We start from the raw sequence: 24,058 nt of genomic DNA, 5'->3' as shown, positions 1-24,058 counted from the left end.
CCCAGACTTGTGGATACTCCATTGTGGAATACATTTGAGGCAAGGATAGACAGAGTTTTGGTCGCTCAGGGAATTAAGGGACACGGGGAGCAGCTGGGTATTGGATTTAAAGCTCAAAACCAGCCATGATCATACTGAATAGTGGAATAGGCTTTATGAGCCATACAGGATATACAGTCTACTCCTATTTCTGCTATTCTTGGATAACATTAGATTTGAATTAACTTTGGCAGAACAACTATACCTGGCACATTTATATGCACTATCTGCTAAAATATATAGAAAAATCTTAAAACGCAGCCCTATTCAGTTACCTGCCTTCCTACATGAAAATAATCCCAGTTGGTTTAAATCTCTCTGGAACTTCCACATGCTAGGTGAAACAATGACCTTAACAACTTGCTGGCACCGTTTGGGTTTCTAATTTATGAGATTATTGCATTCACACTGTGCAAATACATTCAAAAACTCACCTCTGCAACTTTCAGTGGAACCCCATCTCCAAGTACTTCCCTGACAAAGGCTTGTTGGTTCATATAATAAGAAAGTCCACTGGTTCTCTTGAAAGCATCCTTTAATCTTTTCAGTTCTACATCTGTAACTGTATCAAAATGAAATGTCAGTTAGCATACATATACTGTGCAAAAATGCAAAGATTAGAATTAATATGGTGATTTTTAATCAATATTTCATGTTATATTTTGTGTTGGAAGGTAATGATACTGTGCACAAATTTCAAAAATGTTTCAAATGCAGAGCTAGCCTCACTAAAAATTCCAACCACAACAAAACAGAAAATGAAATGGTGGATTAAAAAGAAAAGTACTTCTTCCAGGTTAAAATGTACATACTTTCTACCAGTACTGCTTAGACATGATAAATATTTGTGAATTAAGTTAATATTTATTTAATTCAGCAGACCCAAATCACTGTATTTAGAGTGCAATTGAAACAGTATGGTATTGCAAAAGGTAGAACCGTGTGCAGACTACTGACAGCTGCAAGAACAAAAGCAGCTTTGAAAATGGAAATAAACATTTCATTAGTAAGATAGCTAAATTTTATAAAAGAGGTTTTTTTTTTAAATAAAAGAACTTATTGGCTATTAGCTACTTTCACGGGAGAGAATTTTAAGAATGGAAAGCATTCAAAGGCTATAATTACCCACCTAACCAGCTGGCGGAAGCCTTCTGTGACCATTCGTCATTGTAGGATGTACTTGCACTTGGTTCATCCAACACTGCCCCACATTTAGTACTCAACCTGAATTATAGTTCTAATAATTTAGATTTACTTGACCCTCTTGTCATATTCCCCTTAAATGGAGAAGCACCTGATGAAATCACATGGAGTTATGTTCTAAGGTAGAACAAGACATCAAGATTGCACTCCATAGTGGAAGATTGCTGGTTGGGTCTCTGCACACCTATCACTATTAAAGCATTTCAGTATCACACAGGTAACCTTTGAGTGCCATTACAGCAATTCAAATTCACAACTGGTGAGCGTTGCACTATATATTTCACATTTACCTCACGTTCACCTCCCAAATTCGCTTTTACTTTAGTTTGAAAAACTTCCCACCACTATTTTCTCTCAGTACTTAAAATATTGAGCAGAATGTCCCTTCCAAATCCTGCAACAGAAATATTCAAATTCCAAAATAGCCAGTCTCTTGAACTGTATGCCCAGGAGGAAGAAAACCCATGCAAAGTCTGTGTTTAATATCCAGATTTCACTCCACTCATCAGTAACTTTAAAACATCAATGCATTGCATCCACCTTTTTCAAAACTTCCAACAACTGGTGAAAAATGCAAGATGTACAATGCAATTTACCTCTGCTTTTACTGACCGTTAAGACAGGATCATTGATTTTAGAGGTATTTATCCTGAAGTCAAATGCAGTGTGATGGAAACCAGCAGGATTGGATTTATCTAGTATTGAAAATTATTTTTAACAGATTACTAGACTATTAGAAAATCAACATTTATTAAAACAAATTGCTCTACATAAAGTTTTCACAGCAGCACAAATTCAAAAATGTTCATTCCAGCATGCCAAAGTTCAGACTGTACTTACAAAATTCTCATTTTATTGTTCAAGATATTAGAGTTCATTGTATAAAGACTGCTGATATTTTCACTCTGCTGTCTGCAAAACTAAAAACATTCTTTTATACTATGTCCACTTCAATTGTGACTATGTTTAAAGATGTTAGACTTCTTAGCAGGGGGAGAATTTTGAGCTATACAGGAACTTCTATAACCAAGGACAGCAATCTGCATGGATAAAATTATTCCATAAGTGTCCCCAAATCCTGGTCTTGAATGTGAAAGATAGCAACATCTTTGACAGAAAAGTCAACCAGCACAAAACAACCAAGTTCAATGAAATCAACCTCATGTTGTAAAGTTGACTTACATCAGATGGTAGGCATGGGCATTAGGGAATAATTATTCATTCTGGTTGAATCGTACAACTATCAGGATGGGAGAGTGGGAACTAGACGAATCATGGTCCATTTTCATATAGCAATTCCTATCTTCCTATTCAACAGTGCACAAAAACAATTTTTCAGTTCATTTTGCCTACTCAAAGAATGATTTCGCATAACCCCTGTGGGTCCTGCTTTGTTCCAATGGTATTCATTAGCTAATCAATGCTAAACTGATTCAAATATAGTGAAACACTGCACATTCTGACAATTTACCCGTTTATTCATTCAATGCCCATCTTGATTCCTGTCATATGCTTACCAATTTAAAAAATCTAGGTTTAGTTTGGCAATTACTGTGATCATTTTGAACACCTTTAACAAATTGGCAGGAGGACAGAAGTGGGGCTGATGGCACCAACACTGAAGTCATTTGTGCATCTTTAGGGCAGGAAGAAACCAGTCTGGAAATTCACCCTCAACCTCTCCAACCCAGTGGAAGATGGGATCCTCAAATACTGCAATTTTGGTTTTCTTCCCTAGCTTGTACCTAGGGTTTCCTTCACTAGTGTCCCATGGTTGCATTTTCTGTAACAGGAGCAAGTCCTTGGGGAGAAAGTCAAGGTCGGTAGGAAGTCCAGAAACCTGGGCAACTTCATCCATGTAGACTGGAAAACAAGATTACCGTCACCTCGGCCAAAACGTTCTCCAAGGGATACCTGAAGTAGCTGAACAAAAAGTAGCTGAAAAAAAACTAATATACAAGACTGCAAAAAGGAAAGCTACGAATTCCACTAATTCCAGATCAGCCAGGATGAAGAGGAATCGGAAACAGAATTGATGTGGGCTTTGCATCTTGGGGTCGAGGACTCATGTACAAAAGTGAGTTTTTCAGAGAGCATCTATATAATTAATTAATTAATTAATAAATCACTATTTTCACAGAAAAAAATCCCTTTTCATTGAAGGGACATCCAATGCAAAGCTTTATCCAGCATGTATTTTAGTGGTACTTGAAGCATGGATAACACATCTCTTTTACAAAAATGCTCATGAGCAAAGGGTTGTTAATTATAATGGTAGAATTGGGAACAATGAGACAATTTTTAAAAACTTAAATGATTTTTTAAACAGTCTATTCATACCTAATAAAGATAATAGAAAGCAATTGAAATTATATCCCAACATTATTGTTTGGACATTTTGCTGTTAAAAAACACCTCGACACAAGCCAAAATTGTTGTGAAAATCCTATGCATTGTTCACAAAGCACCAGGTGACAGACAAGAAATAAAAACAACAACATGCCGGAAATACTCAGCAGTTCAGGTAGCATCTGTGTGAACAGTTCTGATGAAAAGTTATCCTGACTGGAAACTTGAATTCTTTCTCCACAGATGCTGCCTGACCTGCTCGAGTATTCCCAGATTTCTTTTGTTCTTATTTCAAATTTTTGATTTCATTTATTGTCACATGTATTAGAATACAATGAAAAGTGCTGTTTCATGCACACTATACAGACAAAATACACTGTTCATAGAGTACATAGGGGAGAAGGAAAAGATAGGGTGCAGAATATAGTGTTGCAGTTACAGATAGGGTGAAGAGAAAGATCAGCTTAATATATGATAAGTCCATTCAAACGTCAGATGGTAGCAGGGAAGAAGCTGTTTGAGTTGGTTTGTACGTGTTCTCAGACTTTGTATCTTTTTTCCGACGGAAGAATGTGGAAGAGTATGTCTGGGGTGCATGGGGTCCTTGATTATGCTGGCTGCTTTTCCGAGGCAATAGGGAACGTAGAAGGAGCCAATGGATAGGAGGCTGGTTTGCGTGATGGACTGGGCTACATTCACAACCCTGTGTAGTTTCTTGCAGACTTGGTCAGAGCAGGAGCCATACCAAACTGTGATACATCCGGAAAGGAGGCTTTCTATGGTGCATCTGTAAAGAAATTGGAGTCGTAGTGGACTTGCTGAAGTTCCTCAGCCTTCCAAGAAAGTCGATGCATTGGTGGGCTTTCTTAACTATAGCATTGGTGTGGTGGGACCACAACAGATTGTTGATGACCTGAACACCTAGAAATTTAAGGCTCAACAACTTTTTGCTTTGTATTGGGTGACGGAAAAGATCTGACACCCCTAATAGTATAGCTAGAGTAACAGAGCATCTTAATTTCAAAGTAGAACTGTTCAATTGTCTACAATTTTAAGTAGCAAATTTAGGGAAAATTATAGTTTGAAAAGGACAGGTTTTTACACTGGTTTTTAAAGAGTTTTGCAATCAGATAAGGCATTGCCAAATGAAATTTTAGCCTAGATTAAATGCTTATTTGCATAGTGAGGTTGAAGCCTAAACCTTGTGACTCCAAGGAGAGTGCATTAGCAAACTAAGCCAGATAACAAAGAAAGAATTTGCATTTCACATTGCACCTTTCACAATCTGAGGACATTCCAAGCACATTACAACCAAGTACTTACATTAATGTCGTGACAGTATTTTAAAAACTCTAATAGAACCTATTAACCATAGACAGTACCGACTACTGCTAACTAGTCATTGAATGGCTGTGAAATTAAGGTATGTTTAAACCATAAAGCCTGGTGATATCAGCAGACTATGTAGCTCCTTAATATAATACTATCCTGTTTGTGGATACACTAAGCTTTTACTTGAAAAATTCTGAATCATTAGGGCATATGCTTTTTGAAGAAAGGGCTGCAGTATATATTTAGCTAGGTAAACAGGAAATGCTTCTCTGTTTTGAGATCATGTTAATGATCTACTGTGCAGTACACAAGTAGGGCGCATAATAACACCAACACATTTATGCCTAGATGATTGATGCATATTTACATCCATAAATTTCCATATGGCTACTCCCATTGTCAAACTGGTAATAAAATGAGGAAAAATCCAAAAACAGATCAGACCAACATTAATTTGTGAAGTGCAAACTGGACCAAGCAGACAAAACGTTCTACACCAAGGTGGTTTACTCCATTTTATTCCGACATCAGATCAGGACCCGACACCGATTCAATTGTATTTACACTGTAACAGGCATGGCACAACAAAACTGAATTGCATCACTGATCCGTTACTATGCTAAAGAAAAAACAAATTTGACAGTAAATCATCCATATTACTTCTTCCAGTCCCAGTATAAAATTTTCACATAACACAAACTTATTGTTGGATTCCCATGACAAGTATCTAAAACTTCATTCTTTTGCCATGTTTTTAAAAAATGACTTTCTGCTGAACCAAAAGGATGGCTGCTACAAGTTGGTGCTGTGGCTTAGTTGGTTATAGTGCCCGCCTAGTAAACAAGAGATCCTGAGTTCGAATCACAGCAGTGCCTTAGCAACCCATCTTCCTCTTCAAGTCTCCAAGTTCGTACGTTCAGGCAGTCAGGAGGCCATATAATCCTTCTATATCTCATTTCCCCTCCTGCAAGACTTGGAAGTTGCTCTGGCATCTGGGTATCTTTCTATCCTCTTTCTCTATTGCTTGATATTAAACTGCTCTTAGTTGATTTGCCAGTTGTGGTGACAGGATGCTGATTTATTCCATTTTTCTGGGGTGAGTGAACACTGCGCTCGCCATCGGTGTTTTATTCTCCTCTTCCGTTGTGTGGCAAGCTGCAACACATATGGAAGTTAATTTTCAACAATGGAACTTTCACGTCCGCTTGTTTTGCAATTTGAGCCAATTCTTTTGATTTTCCAGTTGTTTTTCAAGCTAAAGGGCCGGTTATCGTGCTGTAATTTTCTTTATTCTAATGAATCTTTTCACTTGGCTCAGTAACGACTCTGGCAAATTGAGTTGTTTTTTTTCCAGTTGTAAATTTAACAACTTCACCTCGGCATTCAGTTCTTTTCAGAATCCTTCTTCCACGGTCACTGACGACTCCTTAGCCTCTTGTAATTCATTCATTAGATCTTCCATCTGTTCTGTAGAATTAATTTTTTTTGCTTTTAAAATCTGGATTTGCTCTTCCATACTGCACATTTTATCCTTCATGTTATTCAGACTGAACTGAAGTACAAGATGTTCATCACATTTGGCTGTTAATTTTGCTTTGAAACAACTGTTCTATTCATAAGCATTTCCTTCGCCTGTTCCCTGCATTTTGCACAATGCTTACTGGAGACTTCTGATGCTCCAATTGCATAAAATTTTGATTTAAGATCCATTTTTGCTGTATTTGTTTCTATAAGTTCATCATTTAAGTAATTCAAGTCCTCTTTCAAGTGTTTTACTTCCTGTGAGCAACATTCCTGTGTTCTCATTAGTTCTTGGTTTTCTTTACCAAACACGTCTTTCGTATTAAAAGTTGAATCTCTACAATGATCAGTTTTTCCCTCGGCAGAGTATAATTCCTTTGGGCTTTTGTAAATTGTTTTGGAGACTCCTCAATCTTTTTTGTGAAAGTTTCCACTTTCTCTTGTTATTCAAGGTTCTTGACGAAGATCTCTTTTTAAGCGCTGTATATTCCACAACATTAAGCTTAAAATATTCAAGCTGGTTGAGGATTCATTAATGCACCACATTAAGGTTCCTTCATCAGCATGTTCACCAAACCAGGATAAAAAGGTATTAATCTGACTTTCTATAGAGATCTAGTCGTTTAAAAATTCTCTGCTACAGGGTGCCCAATTTTCCGTAGGCTTGACACTTGGACGCGTCCAAACTGATCTGATTTTTGATTCATAACTAAAAATTTTAAAGTGTAGGTTCAGCTTTAAGAAGCTGCTGAAATTCAAGATGGTGCAGTTGTAAATTTGAAGACAAACTTTACTTGCACTTTTTGGTTCAGCCCCCAAAAATGTTTTGAACAATGGCTGCAGACCTCAGTTTTAGCATTATATTTTAGGGTTGCAAAAGGATCAAATCTTGGTCTTTGTTAAGTCTTTAAAGCTTACTATTTTGTCATGATTTTTCTGAATGAATTTCTGCTTTTCCTTCTCAAAGTGAGCCCAGGCACCACATGTTCAAGTGCTGACTCAGCAATTGAGTCTCCAACAGAGATTTTAAACAGCAATCTCCGATCACTGAACTATTTACAAATTTCTCAGGACTTGTTTTACCCTGGAAATTGAAAGTTTTAGCTCACTTCTATTAGGTCTGCTGTCTCCACACCTTGGAATTGAAGCTGGACTTCCAAGAAATCCTATGGAGTCTTCTGCTGCAGAGAGAAATTTTACACTTCTCACTTCAGCTTTCAAAGCTGTCTTTGTAGCTTTCCCTGGTGATTTTCCTCAGCATGTCTGCTTCTCCAGTCTTCCTTCAGATTGTTTCATCGAATTTTTCTTTAGTCTTGCAAAATTTTTCTATTTCTCTGCATTTTTGAAAGGTTTGATTCACTGCCATGTTTTAAGGATTTGGAAAATGTTTAATAGGTCTTAATGAGGTCTGTAGTCTTATGTAGATTTATTGACTACATGAACAATATACATATATACAGTAAAGGGTTTAAGCTTTGAGCTGTCTTCACTCTGTCCAAGTGTTCATGTACATCACTGTGTGGGCAGTACCAAACTCAGTTCCAACATTTACTCTATTATGTAACAGACAATATGACAAGTTCCACACCAAAGTTGGCCGAAAAGCTCAGTGTTCTAAAAGTTTTTAATGGCATGATAATGATCATTTGTAAACCACCTCTCTAGTCTGAAAAAGTTAACTGCAGGTGCGTGTGGTCTCATTCCCTCAGAATTAGTGTTACAGATTTTTAAAAACACTTCTTTCTGTTTGTATCTTCTATCTCATTGTTAATCCCATCTGTATTCCCCATTTTGCTTTCACAACATTCATTTCTATTTATAAAACACAACGTCAGAATTCCCTCCTGTGGATTATTCTACTACTTGTCACCTAATCAGCTGGAAAGAAAGAATTCAATGTATACATGATAATAGACTACACATTGAATAATGCACATAGACATTAGGAAGGAAATTTGTCACTCATGCCCATTCGGTTCCCCGTGGAACTGGACTGCGGCTTCCCCTTCTTCTATTCACTGGAAAAAAGACACGGCATCTGTCTGCAGCTCTTTACGCTGCTGGCAGACTAGGGATCCCTTGTCTCGGATCCAGATGATATCAGGGCCTTCGCTCGAAGCTACTACACTGCTCTCTTCTCTCTGGATCTGTCCAGTGAGGATGTTCGTAGAGTTTTGTGGAAGGACCTGCTGATCAGCCTGGAGGGTGCCAGAAAGCTTGATGCCCCATTAACCTGGCAAAGCTGACCACACCCTTGACAACCTCTCTCGGGGTAAGACCCCGTGGTTGGACAGGCTGACAGTGGAGTTCTTGAAGGCGTTCTGAAACGTCCTGGCGAACAACTATATGGCCGTCCCGGTGGGGGGGTGGGAAAGAGCACTGCAACCAGGGAGATGCCCCATTCCTGGTGCAGGATTGTGATCACCCAGCTGCCCAAAAAGGGGGGATTACCACCACATTAAAACTGGCAGCCAGTCTCCCTCCCTCAGCACAGGCCATAAAATCTTTACCAAGGCCATGTCCCAGCACCTTGGCATTGTGCTGGACCATGTGATCCACCCAACCAGTCCTGCATGGTCCATGGTCAGACCATCCATGATAATGTCCACAGAATCCCTACAATGCAGAAGGAGGCCATTCGGCCCATCAAGTCTGCACTCACTCTTCAAAAGAGCACCTTAGCCAGGCCCACTCCCTACAAAATCCCCAGAATCCCACGCATTTAGCATGGCTAATCGACCTAATCTGCACATGTTTGGGCTGTGGAAGGAAACCAGAACACCTGGAGGGGGGTTCAACTATGTGGAAAATTAGGGAAGGAGAACTCAGGAGATATTATTAATGGCGATATTAGGATTCAAAAAGATAAAAAAATTAGCATAATGGCACTTTACCTAAATGCTCTCAGCATTTGAAACAAGGCAAATGAGTTAATGGCACAAATAATTGCGAATGAATGATTTAGTGGCCATTAGAGAGACATGATTGCAGGATGGTCATGACTGGGAGTTAAATATCCAAGGGTATCAGACTATTCAGAAGGACAGACAGGAAGGTAAAGGAGGTGGTATAGATCTGATATTTAAGAATGACATCTGGACGGCAGTGAGAGATGATTTAGGTTCTATGGAGAAAAAGGTTGAATCCATTTGAATTGAAATTAGAAATAATGAGAAAAAGTCACTGATAGGCGGAGTCTATAGACCACCAAATAATATCACGGTAGGGCCAGCAAACAAAGAAATAACTGATGCATGTAAAAATGGTATGGCAATTATCATGGGGGATTTTAATCTACGTCGATTGGTCAAACCAGGTTGGTCAAGGCAGCCTTGAGGGGGAGTTCATAGAATGCATCCGCGACAGTTTCCCCAAACATTATGTAATGGAATCTACGAGGGAGCAAGCTTTTCGAGATCTGGTCCTATGTAATGATTCAGGAATAATTAATGATCTCATCGTTAGGGATCCTCTCGGAAGGAGTGATCACAGTATGGTTCAATTTAAAATACAGATGGAGGGTGAGAAAGTGAAATCCAATACCAGTGTCTTGTGCTTAAACAAAGGAGGCTACAATGGGATCAGGGAGGAGTTGGCTACGGTAGACTGGGAGCAAAGTCTTTATGGTGGGACAATTGAGGAACAGTGGAGGACTTTCAAAGTGATTTTTCAGTGCTCAGCAAAAGCATATACCAGTGAAAAGGAAAGACTCTAGGAAAAGGGATAATCAGCCATGGATATCTGAGGAAATAAAGGAGGGTATCAAATTGAAAGATAGTGCATAAAGTGGCAAAGATTAGTAGGAAACTAGAGGATTGGAAAAGCCTTAAAGGTCAACAGAAAGCCACAAAAAGAAGCTATAAAGAAAAGTAAGATAGATTGAGTGTAAACTAGTTCAGGATATAAAGAAAGCCACTTTTTCATTTTATATATTTGTAAAAACTTTTGCTAAGGTATGGTTTAGAGGATAAGAAGGGGGATTTGATTAATAATGGGAAATGAGGAGTGGCTGAGGCATTGAACAGGTATTTCGCGTTAGTCTTCACAGTGGAAGACACAAATAACATGCCAAAACTGATGAGGCGGCAGCTATGGCAAGTAAGCACCTAGAAACGATACCTAAAGAGCTAGTGTTGGGCAAGCTAACGGGACTAAAGGTAGACAAGTCTCCTGGCCCTGGTGGAATGTATGGCAGGGAAAATAGCAAATACACTCCTGGTAATTTAGCAAAATTCACTCGACTCTGGGGCAGTTCCAGCAGATTGGAAAAGAGCAAATATGACGCCACTGTTTAATAAAGGAGATAGACAAAAAGTGGGTAACTATAAGTCAGTTAGTTTAACTTCTGTAGTGGGGAAAATGCTTGAATCGATCAAGGGAGATTTAGTGAGACATCTGGATAGAAACTGTCCCATTGGGCAGACACAGCATGGGTTCATGAAAGGCGGATCATGTTCAACTAATTTAATGGAATTTTTTGAGGACATTCTGAGTGTGGTGGACAATGGGGAACAAGTGGATGTGGTGTATCTGGATTTCCAGAAGGCATTCGACAAGGTGCCGCACCAAAGACTGCTACATAAGATAAAGGTGCACAGTGTTATGGGTAATGTATTAGCACGGATAGAGGATTGGTTAACTAACAGAAAGCAAAGAGAGGAGATAAATGGGTGTTTTTCTTGTTGGCAATCAGTGGCTAGTGGTGTGCCTCGAGGATCAGGGTTGGGACCGTAATTGTTTACAATTTACCTAGATGATTTGGAATTGGGGACCAAGTATTGTGTGTAAGAGTTTGCAGATGGCACAAGGATGAGTGGTAGAACAAAGTGTGCAAAAGGACACAGAACATCTGCAAAGAGATATAGATAGTTTAAGTGTTTGGGCAAGGGTCTGGCAGATGGGGTACAATGTTGGAAAATGTGAGGTCATCCATTTTGGTAGGAGTAACAGAAAAACTGAGTATTATTTAAATGGTAAAAAATTGCAGCATGCTGCTGTGCAGAGGGGCCTGGGTGTCCTTGTGCATGAATCACAAAAAGTTGGTTTGCAGCTGCAGCAGGTAATTAAGGCGGCAAATGGAATTTTGTTCTTCATTGCTAGAGGAATGGAATTTAAAGAGAAAGATTATGTTGCAACTGTATAAAGATGCTGGTGTAGACACACCTGGGGCACTTTGTACAGTTTTGATCTCCTTATTAGAAAAAAGATGTACTGGCACTGGAGGGGGTGCAGGGGAGATTTACTAGGTTGATTTCGGAGTTGAGAGGGTTGGCTTATGAGGAGAGGCCAAGTAGGCTGGGACTATACTCATTGGAATTTGGAAGAATGAGGGGGGGGGGTCTTAGAGAAAATATAAAATTTTGAAGGGAAAAGATAGAAGCAGGGAGATTGTTTCCTCTGGGGGGTGAAACTAGAACTAGGGGGCATAGCATCAAAATAAGGGGAAGCAGATTTAGGACTGGGTTGAGGAGGAACTTCTTCGCCCAAAAGGTTGTGAATCTGGAATCCTCTGCCCAGTGCAGTGGTTGAGGCTACCTCATTGAATGTTTTTAAGGCAAAGATAGAGGGGTTTTTGAACAGTAAAGGAATTAAGGGTTATGATGAGTGGACAGGTAAGTGGAGCTGAGTCCACGAAAAGATCAGCCATGATCTTATTGAACGGCAGAGCAGGCTCAAGGGACCAGATGGCCTACTCCTGCTCCTAGCTCTTATGTTCTTATGAAACACTGCAGACACAGGGAGAACATTCAAACTCAACGCAGACAGTCACCCAAGGCCAGAATCGAATCTGGATCCCTGACACTTGACCAGAAGATGTTTGACAAGGTGGATCACAAGTACTTATTCGAAACTCTGCAAGCATTTGGGTTTGAGACATTGTTGCTAGGATCTGATTATTGTACACTGCCACAGTGTCTCGTTAAGTTTGAGGGTCCTTGATTTTGAGGGCCCTTCGATTTTGGAAAGGTGTGGGGCAGGGCTGCTCTTGACCTGGCAACCCATGTTCTATTTGTGTGGAGCCTTTCCTGCTGATAACATGCTCACATTCACAGACCCGGCTGACCTGCAGAGGGTGCGTGAATGCTAGGCTGTGTCCCTGCTGCTTCAACTATCAGCATCAACTGGACCAAGTATTCTAGATTCTTGCACAGTCCATGGCAGATGGATCCTCACCCCAAGGAGCTGAGGCCTTTCACCTGGAGCAGGACAAACTTCGACTGAGGAATCCTGGCCAGTAAATTGGCAGGAGCTAGAGGCCAAAGGTCACTGCTTGACTGAATCACTGGACAGGACTACTGAGTGCTGTCTTACATAGGTCACATTCTCATCATAAGCCACTGGATCGCTTCACTTCCAATGTTGTGGTACTGACTGGTCACTGATCCCTCCCCCTGATTTTGTCTCAAGAAGAAGTCTCACAACACCAGGTTAAAGTCCAACAGGTTTATTTGGTAGCAAATACCATAAGCTTTCGGAGCACTGCTCCTTCGTCAGATGGAGTGGATATCTGTTCTCAAACAGGGCACAGACACAGAAATCAAATTACAGAATACTGATTAGAATGCAAATCTCTACAGCCAGCCAGGTCTTAAATGTACAGACAATGTGGGTGGAGGGAGCATTCAACACAGGTTAAAGAGATGTGTATTGTCTCCAGACAGAACAGCTTGTGAAATTCTGCAAGTCCAGGAGGCAAGCTGTGGGGGTTACTGATAATGTGACATAAATCCAACATCCCGGTTTAGGCCGTCCTCATGTGTGCGGAACTTGGCTATCAGTTTCTGCTCAGCGACTCTGCGCTGTCGTGTGTCGTGAAGGCCGCCTTGGAGAACGCTTACCTGAAGATCCAAGGCTGAATGCCCGTGACTGCTGAAGTGCTCCCCCACAGGAAGAGAACAGTCTTGCCTGGTGATTGTCGAGCGGTGTTCATTCATCCGTTGTCGTAGCGTCTGCATGGTTTCCCCAATGTACCATGCCTCGGGACATCCTTTCTTGCAGCGTATCAGGTAGACAACGTTGGCCGGGTTGCAAGAGTAGGTACCGTGTACCTGGTAGATGGTGTTCTCACGTGAGATGATGGCATCCGTGTTGATGATCCGGCACGTCTTGCAGAGGTTGCTGTGGCAGGGTTGTGTGGTGTCATGGTCACTGTTCTCCTGAAGGCTGGGTAGTTTGCTGCGGACAATGGTCTGTTTGAGGTTGCATGGTTGTTTGAAGGCAAGAAGTGGGGGTGTGGGGATGGCCTTGGCGAGATATTCGTCTTCATCAATGACATGTTGAAGGCTCCGGAGGAGATGCCGTAGCTTCTCCGCTCTGGGGAAGTACTGGATGACGAAGGGTACTCTGTCCACCGTGTCCCGTGTTTGTCTTCTGAGGAGGTCGGTGCGGTTTTTCGCTGTGGCGCGTCGGAACTGTTGATCGATGAGTCACGCGCCATATCCTGTTCTTATGAGGGCATCTTTCAGCGTCTGGAGGTGTCTGTTGCGATCCTCCTCTTCCGAGCAGATCCTGTGTATTCGGAGGGCTTGTCTGTAGGGGATGGCTTCTTTTACGTGTTTAGGGTGGAAGCTGGAGAAGTGGAGCATCATGAGGTTATCCGTGGGCTTGCGGTACAGTGAGGTGCTGAGGTGACCGTCCTTAATGGAGACACACGCATCTCCTGGTGTTGTGAGACTTCTTACTGTGCTTACCCCAGTCCAACGCCGGCATCTCCACACTTTGTCTCAAGATCCAGAGAATGCTTGTGCGGTTTTTATGGGGCAAGAGACTGCACTGGGTTGGTACGGAGGTATTGAGTGTCCCACTTAGGGAGGGCAGTGAGGTGCTGTGCCTTCACACCCAGTTGGTGGTGATCTTTCGCCTTCAGATCCTGCAGTGATACCTTCACATAGAGTCCCTTCTCGATGGTATGCCCTGGCGACATACTCCTTCCGCTAGGTGCACGGCCTGAATTATGACGTGCAGCTCCTGATCGTTGATCTAAAGGGTCTTGGTTACTCTTTGCAGTCACTCACCTTTTACCAGGACCTGCTCAAAGTCTGGCACATAGTCACCTAGCGCCGCTGCTCTCTTCTGGAATCGCCGCTGCTCAGGAATCCACTCTTCCTCCAATACCATTTCAGGTGGTAGGTGGAGCAACGGGCTGTAGCTGCCAGGGTGACCAGGGTTCAGAACGTGCTAGGTGGTGGAGGAGTGGTCTGGATGATGCCACAAAAGTTTGCCCGTCATGCAGTGGTGAGCATCCAGCTTACAACAAACGCCACCCATGCCATCAAAACAGTCATGCTTGGACCCAACGTCACTGGTGGTTGAGAAGGTACAGCTGCGCCGTGAACTCTTGAGTGAGTGTACCCCTGCTCCGACAGAATTTCATATCGGCCCCAAGCCCCAACCCCCCTCCCCCCCCTCACCTCATTTACATAAGGTTTTTTTCGGCTGTATTCTCCTTTTAGTTATTTAAGAAATCTTTTGTTACAGTTTTGTTTGCACTTCAGCCCCACGCTCCTGATCTATAGACACCCGCTGCAAAAGTGGGTGGGGAAGGAGGAGGATCTCCTCGTGAACCTGCTCCTGGGCCTGGCAGAACTGCAGTAGGCAATGGAGGGGCTCATCAGACCTGACTATCTGCCCCTCTAACACAGCTCTCATCGTGACCAGGTGTCCCTGGAGAGGCAGCATGCTTCTTCCATGCCTGTTGGGCATCACAGGGATGGGGTGCCTTACTGATCCTTTTAATTTAATGTCTTAAGTTTGATTTGTGATTTGTTCTTGTTTCAGGAGGCTCCCCTTTAAGCCACTGCTTTTTTTTGTCCTTTTGTTTAATTTAGTTCATTTGACTTAACTCAAAAGAATTGCCCAGTATGACCAACAAGCAACTCTAGTCCAAAATACATGGTTGACCTAGAACAGGGGTTCCCAAACTGTGGGCCACAACCTCCAGTGGGAATTCAGGACCAGATTGAGGTCACAAGCTTTGAGGCAGCAGTGGTGGCTGTTGAGCTTGGACTGAGTTTTGCCTGGTACAAGGCCCTTTAAATACTCTCCTTTTCCCATAGTGGGCATGGCTTCTGTTCTGAAGTCCGATTGCTGCTGTAGCAATAGCCAGTAAAAAGGTGGGCCTTCACTTTTTTCAGAACAAGCCCAGCAGTTTCAATACACCCGATCTACCTCCAAGCTCTCTCATCCCCATTCCAAACCACACCCTCCCCATTCTACAATTTTCACTCTGGGGGTCACGCAAAGTCTGTGGCATTAAAAAGGGGTCATATTGGGAGAAAGTCTGGCAAGCACTGACCTCGGAAATCACACAATTGGAATAATGTTGTGACCATGCCAGTACCTTCTATATCTGGACAAGAAATTTGAAAACGTATGAACATGAGTCACCACTTCATCACAGGAAATGAGATTGAACGGAGGAAAATTATGTGAACAACTTTATAAATAACAGTATTGGAAACAACCAGGTCACAGATATTAGCGAAGAAAGATTCAAGACTAATTTGGGCTATTGAGTAGCAAGATAAATATTTCTCAATACTTGCACAAAGAGTGCAAAATCTTCCTCTTTTGAAAAAAAGCTAGTTTCCATCTAAAAGGGAAAAATGTAAAGTGAATAGAACACAAACTGTAATTTGACCAGCTATGAACAAAACACACCATAAGAAAGTCAGATACAAATGAAGATCAATGGCACATCCAAGCTCAGCTCTGTAAAACTCATACTCCACCACTTTTAGCATCCAACTGCATTGAGAAATCCTAAGCTGGCAAACTAAAATGCCAGCTAAAACTAAAGGATGACGAGTGAAGTGGATTGGAGGAGAATCTGAATCAAAGACCCAGGGAGCTAAAAAAAAACAGCTGCCACGGGTCAGGAGGAAGATATTGGGCATGGACAAAAGATCAGAATTGGAGAAATGCAGAGTTTTTAAAGCAAATTGGAGGATTGGAAGAGGTTACAGAGATTGGCAGAGTGAGATCATGGATTGATTCGAATACAAGAAAAAGAATTTTAAATTTGACATGCTGCCAGACTGGAGCCAAATATAGGCGAGCACAGGAGTGACGGTGAATGATTGAGCGAAGGACAGTTTTGGCTGAGTTCAAACTTAGAGGATGGAAGATGGGAGGCCAGCCAATACAACATTGAAGTATATTGAAATAATTAAGCATGGAGGTAATAAGCTCATAAGGGATTTCAAATCTTCACCTTCAAAGATCTAGGCTCCAAATTCTCCCCAAAAGTCACTGACTTGGCTGTCTCAGTGTTGCTCATCTCCTGATGGCCTAATCTGTTTTCCTGAGAGTGCATTCCTTGGCTTCGAGGCTACACTCCAGCATTGAATTATGGACACAGCTTTAGCTCTAGCCACACTAAACAGAACACCACTGCTCCAAAGGATTACCTTTTCCTCAATGGCCCACAGCAAAGAGTCAGTCATCTTTCACTGTCTTTTCACCTCTCCAAGCTTCACTGAGCCCTAACAGTACAGACCATCACATGGCATTTCATTCACTGCCTAGAGCCTCTTCCTTTGCTCCTCTCCCTCGTGGCTTCTCTGACTGTTGGTTCTTACTGTCTCCTCCCAGTGGTTCCTTCCTGATGGTCCTGCTCTCTGACAACTTATCTGGGTCCTCCCTTCCTGGGTCCACACCCAGTAGTTCTGCCTGTCATGGGATTCCCCTTATGTTGCCATAAAGGGTCACACAATTGCTTTTTCGTGCCACACAGATGCCCTAGACATCTCTGCAATGGCCCCTGACTTGGAACACTGGACTGAGCATGTGCAACCTATTATGCTCCACATATGTGCCAGAACTCCCAAGGCATGCCAGGACTTGTGTTCCTCAGCTTCCACCAGGAAACTACCCTAGAGACAGGTACATTTTAATTTCATAACAAGGTAATTCTGCCCCCTTTGCATTTTAATTAATCCCTCTCCCTCCCCCCTGCCCTCCCTGCAATTTTCTCTCCATGTATTTATCCAATTTCCTTTTGAAAGTTACTACCAAAACTCTTTCAATATCTTTGCAGGCAGTGATCACCATAACTCACGAAGAAAAGTGTTCTCATTCTCACATCTGGCTTTAAACAATTACTTTAAAATCTCTGTTGCATATTCTTTTGCCGGTGAAAATAGTTTAGTTTAGTCTTAGCTATTCTACCAAAATCTTTCATGATTCCAAATCTCAGAAGCTGTGCGATATAGCAAAAAGGAAGTCAAGTCGATCTTTGGAAGTCAAGACTAAAGTGACTAAATGCAAAATGTGATACAGTGTAACCAGAAGGGAGGAGTTGGCAGTCATAGGAATGTTGCTACACGAGTTGGACTCATTTCAAAGTCTTCAGTTTTGTTTCCTTTTGGTTGTCACAGTTGAGGAAGAAATTAAGGGCATACATTGAGAACAGAAACAAATTGCATCATAAAATGCATTTCAATTCTGTCAACACTACTACACCCAAGTAGAAAATAAATTCAAAATACTCTACACCTTGGGCACTGCACAACATTGGCTGCGCGTCAAAAGTTTCACAACAGCCTTACACAAAATGAATACAAATGTTTGCCATTACTTAACAGTACAATTCACCAACATAATTGCACGTTCAGTACTGCATTGACAAATCGTTCACAGCAACTACTTTGAAACATCTTCCAACAAGGTTAAATGAAAATAGATTTGCAATGCATTACTAAGTGTGAATGATTATTAAAAGCAATAGAAATTGTACTGCAATATATTGATCGGTTAGACTTTTTACCATGTCCAAAATATCCCAATGCAAATGCCTGATTACAACAAAAGCTCCAGAAAGAACAATTTTGTGAAACATTTAACTTGGACACTTTTTGCCTCAGCAATTGCCAATCAAGATTCAATACTTCAGTCCATGTTTGATAACACTCTGGTGACAATGCAAATGCTACAAAATGAATGTTAAACTGTGAAGTGACTGCTGCAACTTGAAAATCAAATGTAAAATTACTGAGTTTAAAACAGAGGCAAAAATAAAATTGACAATTTCCTCTGTGACATAATAGCCTGTTGTCTGTCATCAGGTTAATTTCTGCCAGCCGCAAATCTAAATCCCATAAATAGTGAGAATTTTTTTTAAAAAATCACTTGAATGTTAAAACCTTCAGGCCTTTGCCATATATTGGAAACGAAGATCATTAACTATATTGGCTGTCAAAGACAAAAACTAAAGCTATTTTGCCCGAGGGCAGCAATGGAACTTTGCAGTTTGAAAAAAAGGTCTGTTAAAATCTATTGGAGTTGGACATTTTCAGTTCACTGGTTCTTTTCCATCTCTCTCTTTTGCAGTACAAATTGCTCATCAATTTGGTAGAGCTATAAATTTCTCTGATTCATCACTTCCCCCTCCACCATTTATCTAAATTGCTAAGCCCAACTAAGCTGTGAAACCTTTGTATGGAAAGTATTGGAAAACAAACAGTGGGTTAGTTACTCCACTGAGGTCCATCACACAATATCGTGCAGTTTTTTTTGTAATCATCAAGCCAAGCAATAGGTTCCACCGAGCTCAATGAAACTCTCTGAGCTCTCGCTGAATCGTGTCAAGGGCCAGTCTTTAATTACGTGATTGGGGTGTACCCAAAGCTGCAGTCTGGGTTCCCTGCAAGCCAATTTGCTGCACAAAGGCCTTGGCCAGTGCAAAAATGGTTGAGGAATGCCCAATGTTGGTGTGCCATGTTGAAGCTGGCTGGATGGGCTGTGGGTTCTGTGATCGAGGAAGTGGTTTTTAATGGTGGCACATTGGTTCTAATCCTGCTGCCATTAGGCACCTGCTGTTATTCCTTAGAATGGTGGTATTAGCCATACAGACTGGTGCGATAGAAAGCAGGCAGGTGGATTGGTAAGGTCCTATATAGTGGCAGGCTTAGGTTGGTGCAAGCCTTTTCCAGGAGTTTTCTTGCTGCAATAATCCTCCTGAGGTGAAAGGGCGTGTTGTTGCTCATGATGAGGAGTAGAGTTGATCGGAGGGTACCAGAGATTAACTGAGCATTTAAAGACTGGTTGGGAGTATGCTGGTGCATGGTGCTCTGCAGTCCAAGAGTCAATGGCAAGAGTGGTGGTCCATAAGGTTTGAGCATCAGTACCCTATGAGTAGCCAGCAAGTTTGCTGAGGTTGCTTCACATTCTGATCTTCGCTGCTGTCTCGCTCAGATGTTTTTGTATTTCAACCAAGGGCAACGCCAAGATAAACAGGATGTTGTTCGTGATTCAGTCTCGTGCCATTCAGGTGGCCATGGATCAGCATTCACGTCACTCTACCCGCCAAAACTCAGGGAAACCAATAATCCTACAAGCAAACTGAATTCAACAAGCTAAGGCTTCAAGAGTCTCGGTCTTACCACATCTAAAACCAGCAGCAATCCCAATTCCTGTAGGTCCCTCACCATCAGACCTGCACCCCGCATCCTGCAACTCAACATTGAGGGGCAACTAATCAGCATTCTCACCCAGCAACATGCAATTAACACAATAAGTATCCAAGAAACACACACACCCTCCAACAAAGCTGGTGGATATACAATGGCTTTGATCTGATATGTCGTGCTGCCCATCCAAAGCATGGGTGGCCCAACAGACCACGAGAGGGGTAGCCTACGTCTCTTTCACTGAACACATTGATATCAAGATTGCAGCCTACAAGATAGCAAATGTCTACAGGCCCCCCAGCACCAGCTGGGAGAAACATGTTCCCCCCACCCTATCACACCCAACTGTCTACATCAGAAATTCCAACATCCATCACACAAACTAGGGCTACAATGAGGTTGATGCTGATGGCATAAAATTTGCAAATCAGGCTTAATCTTATCCTTGACCCCAAACAGCCAAGAATTTTCCACCCTAAGATGGAGGTGTGACTACTCACCTGACCTTTGCTGGCTCAGCTCAACATGGCAATCCATTTCCAACATCATGCCAAATCTTGCATAGCTTCCCCCACAGCCAGCACAGACTAACTCTGACTCACATCAGCCTTCAACTACCTAGTATCACCAGCTCAAAGCAGCAGCGGTCAAAACCAACTGGGAGAAATGCCTCAAGGTACTGGAACAAAGTGCAGTAACCAGACCATCCCACCATATCCCAAAGAGCAGCCGCTTCTGCAAAGCCATCGACAAAGTGGCCACCAAATCCATCCCATGGGGATATCGACGAGCATACTGCCTCTAAGGGGAATGCGTTTCTCTCCATTAACACCATGAGGAAACCGGTGATCCAGATGTCCTTGGACTCTACCCACCAAACTAGATGGGAAGAGACCACCAGAAACTTGAACTTCATCCAGTCAATGCTGGAGCCGCGTATGCCACCTTGGAGCAACTCAATCACTAACACCAATCCAACCATCTGTAAATGCCAAAGTAGCAACCCATCTCCTCCATGTGGAAAAGATGGCCCTGGAGAAAGAAGTGAAAAATCAATTAAAGACTGAGTGGAGAGCCTTTTGAGGGAATTACAATTTCAGATCATGTCCAGAATCCTTCACTGCAGTGGAGTTGGACAACATGCTGCAAAAAATCAAGCCTGACACTGCTGCTGGCTATCACAACATCCTTCCCGCATTGCTCGCCAGAGAAGATTTGCCTGGCGAGTGAGTGTTAGGTATTCTTAGTTGTGACAGTTATTATGGTGTGTATGCAAGGCATGCCATGCCAGCAGGGGTGAGCACATCAGTGTCTGTTATTTTATCATGCCATCAAATCTTCACAAGCGTCCAAAAGCAATTCAAGCTAAAGTGTTTGAGCTTCTTGCGTGACAGTGGTCCACAGTCTAAGTCTCACACGCATAAAGCAAAGTTTTGATTTGATTTATTGTCACATTAGTATAGTGAAAAGTATTGTTTCTTGCGTGCTATGCAGACAAAGCATACCGTTCATACAGAAGGAAACGAGCGTAGAATGTAGTGTTACAGTCATATCTAGGACATAGAGAAAGATAAGTGGACAGGACTATTGCTCTATAGATTTCCAGTTTGGTGGGATGGTTTTAATTGTAAGGAGAGGTTGAATACATTGGGACTTTTTTTCCCTGTAGTGTAGGAGGCTTAGGGGTGATCTTATAGAGGTCTATAAAATAATGAGGGGCATTGATAAGGTAGATAGTCAACATCTTTTTGCAAAGGTAAGGGAGTCTACAACTAGAAGGCATAAGTTTAAAGTGAGAGGTGAGAGATACAAAAGAGGGTCCAGAAGGCCAATTTTTTCAAAGGGTGATGAGTGTCTGGAACGAGCTGCCAGAGGCAGTAGTAGAGGTGGGTACAATTTTGTCTTTAAAAAAAAGTGTTGAGAGAATTACATGGGTAAAATGGGTATAGAGGGATATGGGCCAAATGTGGACAATTGAGACTAGCTTAGTGGTTAAAAACTGGGCGGCATGGACAAGTTAGGCCGAAGGGCCTGTTTCCATGCTGTAAACCTCTGACTCTATGGTGGGCAGATTTACTCCTCGGCATTCTCAGAATCATGTTCAAGTCTGACAAAGGTTGCATTTGCAATTTTTGCACATCTCATTCTCTATATAGACAGCTTGAAGCAATGTACTGCCAAGATAGGAGAACTCATCCACTGCTGACAGATTCTAGTCGTGGACTGAAACGTTGGCTAGAGATGGGGCTTTCCTGGAGCAGGCTGGCATAGTACTTCATTTTTCATACTGATTGCAAGGCCAAAGTTATCGACACATCATGAAGGAATGCTGCACTGCATGTCTAGCACTGAACTGGCAGCATGGGCAAACAGGAAAGTGCACTATGTCCTTGGAGACCTTAGTCTTTGCCCAGGGTCTTCTCAGGATCGAGCAGCTTCCCATTCATGTGATATCTGACTTTGATGCCAGGAACGCTATCATGGGAGGTATCGGAGAACAAGGTTGAAAAGAAAAAGAGGGGTGGGCAGCCCTACTGAACTCCTTTCGTGACTGGAAACACCACATCCACAGTCATCCTCAACAACGGTGCTCCACAAGGCTGTGTTCTCAGCCCCCGACTATACTCCTTGTACACCTATAACTGTGGGGCCAAATTCCCCTCCAATTCGATTTTCAAGTTTGCTGACGACACCATCATGGCGGGTCGGATCTCAAACAATGACGAGAGAGTGTACAGGAATGAGATAGAGAATCGGTGAACTGGTACGGCAACAATAATCTCTCCCTCAATGTCAATAAAACGAAGGAGACTGTCATCGACTTCAGGAAGCTAAAGGAGAACATGCCCGTCTACATCAATGGGACGAAGTAGTAAGGATCGAGAGCTTCAAGTTTTTAGGTGTCACCAACAACCTGTCCTGGTCCCTCCATGCCGACACTATAGTTAAGAAAGCCCAACAATGCCTCTACTTTCTCAGACGACTAAGGAAATTTGACATGTGAGCTACAACTCTCACCAACTTTTACAAACGCACCATAGAAAGCATTCTTTCTGTTGTATCACAGCTTGGTATGGCTCCTGCTCTGTCCAAGAGCACAAGGAACTACAAAAGGTCGTGAATGTAGCCCAATCCATCATGCAAACCAGCCTCCCATCCATTGACTCTGTCTACACTTCCCACTGCCTCGGCAAAGCAGCCAGCGTAATAAGGACGCCATGCACCCCGGACATTCTCTCTTTCACCTTCTTCTGTCAGGAAAAAGATATAAAAGTCGGAGGTCACGTCACAACCAACTCAAGAACAGCTCCTTCCCTGCTGCTGTCAGAGGTTTGAATGGACTTACCTTGCATTAAGTTGATCTTTCTCTACACCCTAGCTATAACTGTAATACTACATTCTGCACTCTCTCCTTTCCTTCTCTATGAACGGTATGTTTTGTCTGTATAGCGTGCTTGAAACAATACTTTTCACTGTATGTTAATACATGTGACAATAATAAATCAAATAGAACTACATAAAGATTATGACAGAACGAGGCCATTCAGCCACTAGCCTATTCTAATGCCACCTTCCAGCACCTGTTCTATAGCCTTGCAGGTTAAAGCAATGGTTCAGAACACATCATCCAGACTACATGTGAGTATGTTGTCACGGAATTGTCAAACCACTGTGCTGAATTTCTCAGGTTAGCTGAATTTCTCCATTCCCCTCCAAAGGCCTTCACGGCTGACAGTGTCAAAAGTCTTTGGTCAAGTCAATAAACATGGTGTCAAAGGGCCGTTTAAGTGCAAACGCCATATATGAGTGGTTCCTTGACCTTTCCTGAAATTATAAATTCTCTAGCAGCATTTCCTGGTCAAGGTTTTGCACTTAGATGTTCAGAAGGATCTGGCAAAATATCAGCAACGGAGGAGTGAAATTCCTTTGATCGTCGCAAGATTGGCAAGTTCCTTTCCACTGGTACAGGTGGACAATGGAGGCATCTTTATATTCTTGTGGGATGGTTCTTTGCTCCACACAGATTGAAAAAGTTCAGGGAGCTTCTTTACCAGACAGTGACCTCCAGTTTTGTAGACCCCAGCTTGGTTAGCATCAGCTTCTGTGAGCGGTGCTCACCTGTTGGCAAGTTTGTGAATGATGATGAAACAGTCTGTGGAGTCCCAGTCTACTGGTTCAAGAGCATCATAGAATCTATTCCAGAC

At 42.2% G+C, this 24,058-nt stretch overlaps 1 protein-coding gene across 2 annotated transcripts in view; it reads right to left on the bottom strand.

Moving 5' to 3' along the window:
* usp32 (ubiquitin specific peptidase 32) overlaps positions 1 to 24,058 on the bottom strand; it is a 216,231-nt gene that overhangs the window by 185,026 nt on the left and 7,147 nt on the right. For both annotated transcript variants that reach the window (XM_078224932.1, XM_078224933.1), the window contains exon 2: positions 474 to 601. In XM_078224932.1, the coding sequence (XP_078081058.1) occupies positions 474 to 601 (128 nt within the window). The remainder of the gene's footprint in view (positions 1 to 473; positions 602 to 24,058) is intronic.

The sequence above is a fragment of the Mustelus asterias genome, chromosome 12, assembly GCF_964213995.1.
Source record: "Mustelus asterias chromosome 12, sMusAst1.hap1.1, whole genome shotgun sequence".
Classification (NCBI taxonomy): domain Eukaryota; kingdom Metazoa; phylum Chordata; class Chondrichthyes; order Carcharhiniformes; family Triakidae; genus Mustelus; species Mustelus asterias.
This window is presented reverse-complemented; position numbering and strand designations above follow the sequence as displayed.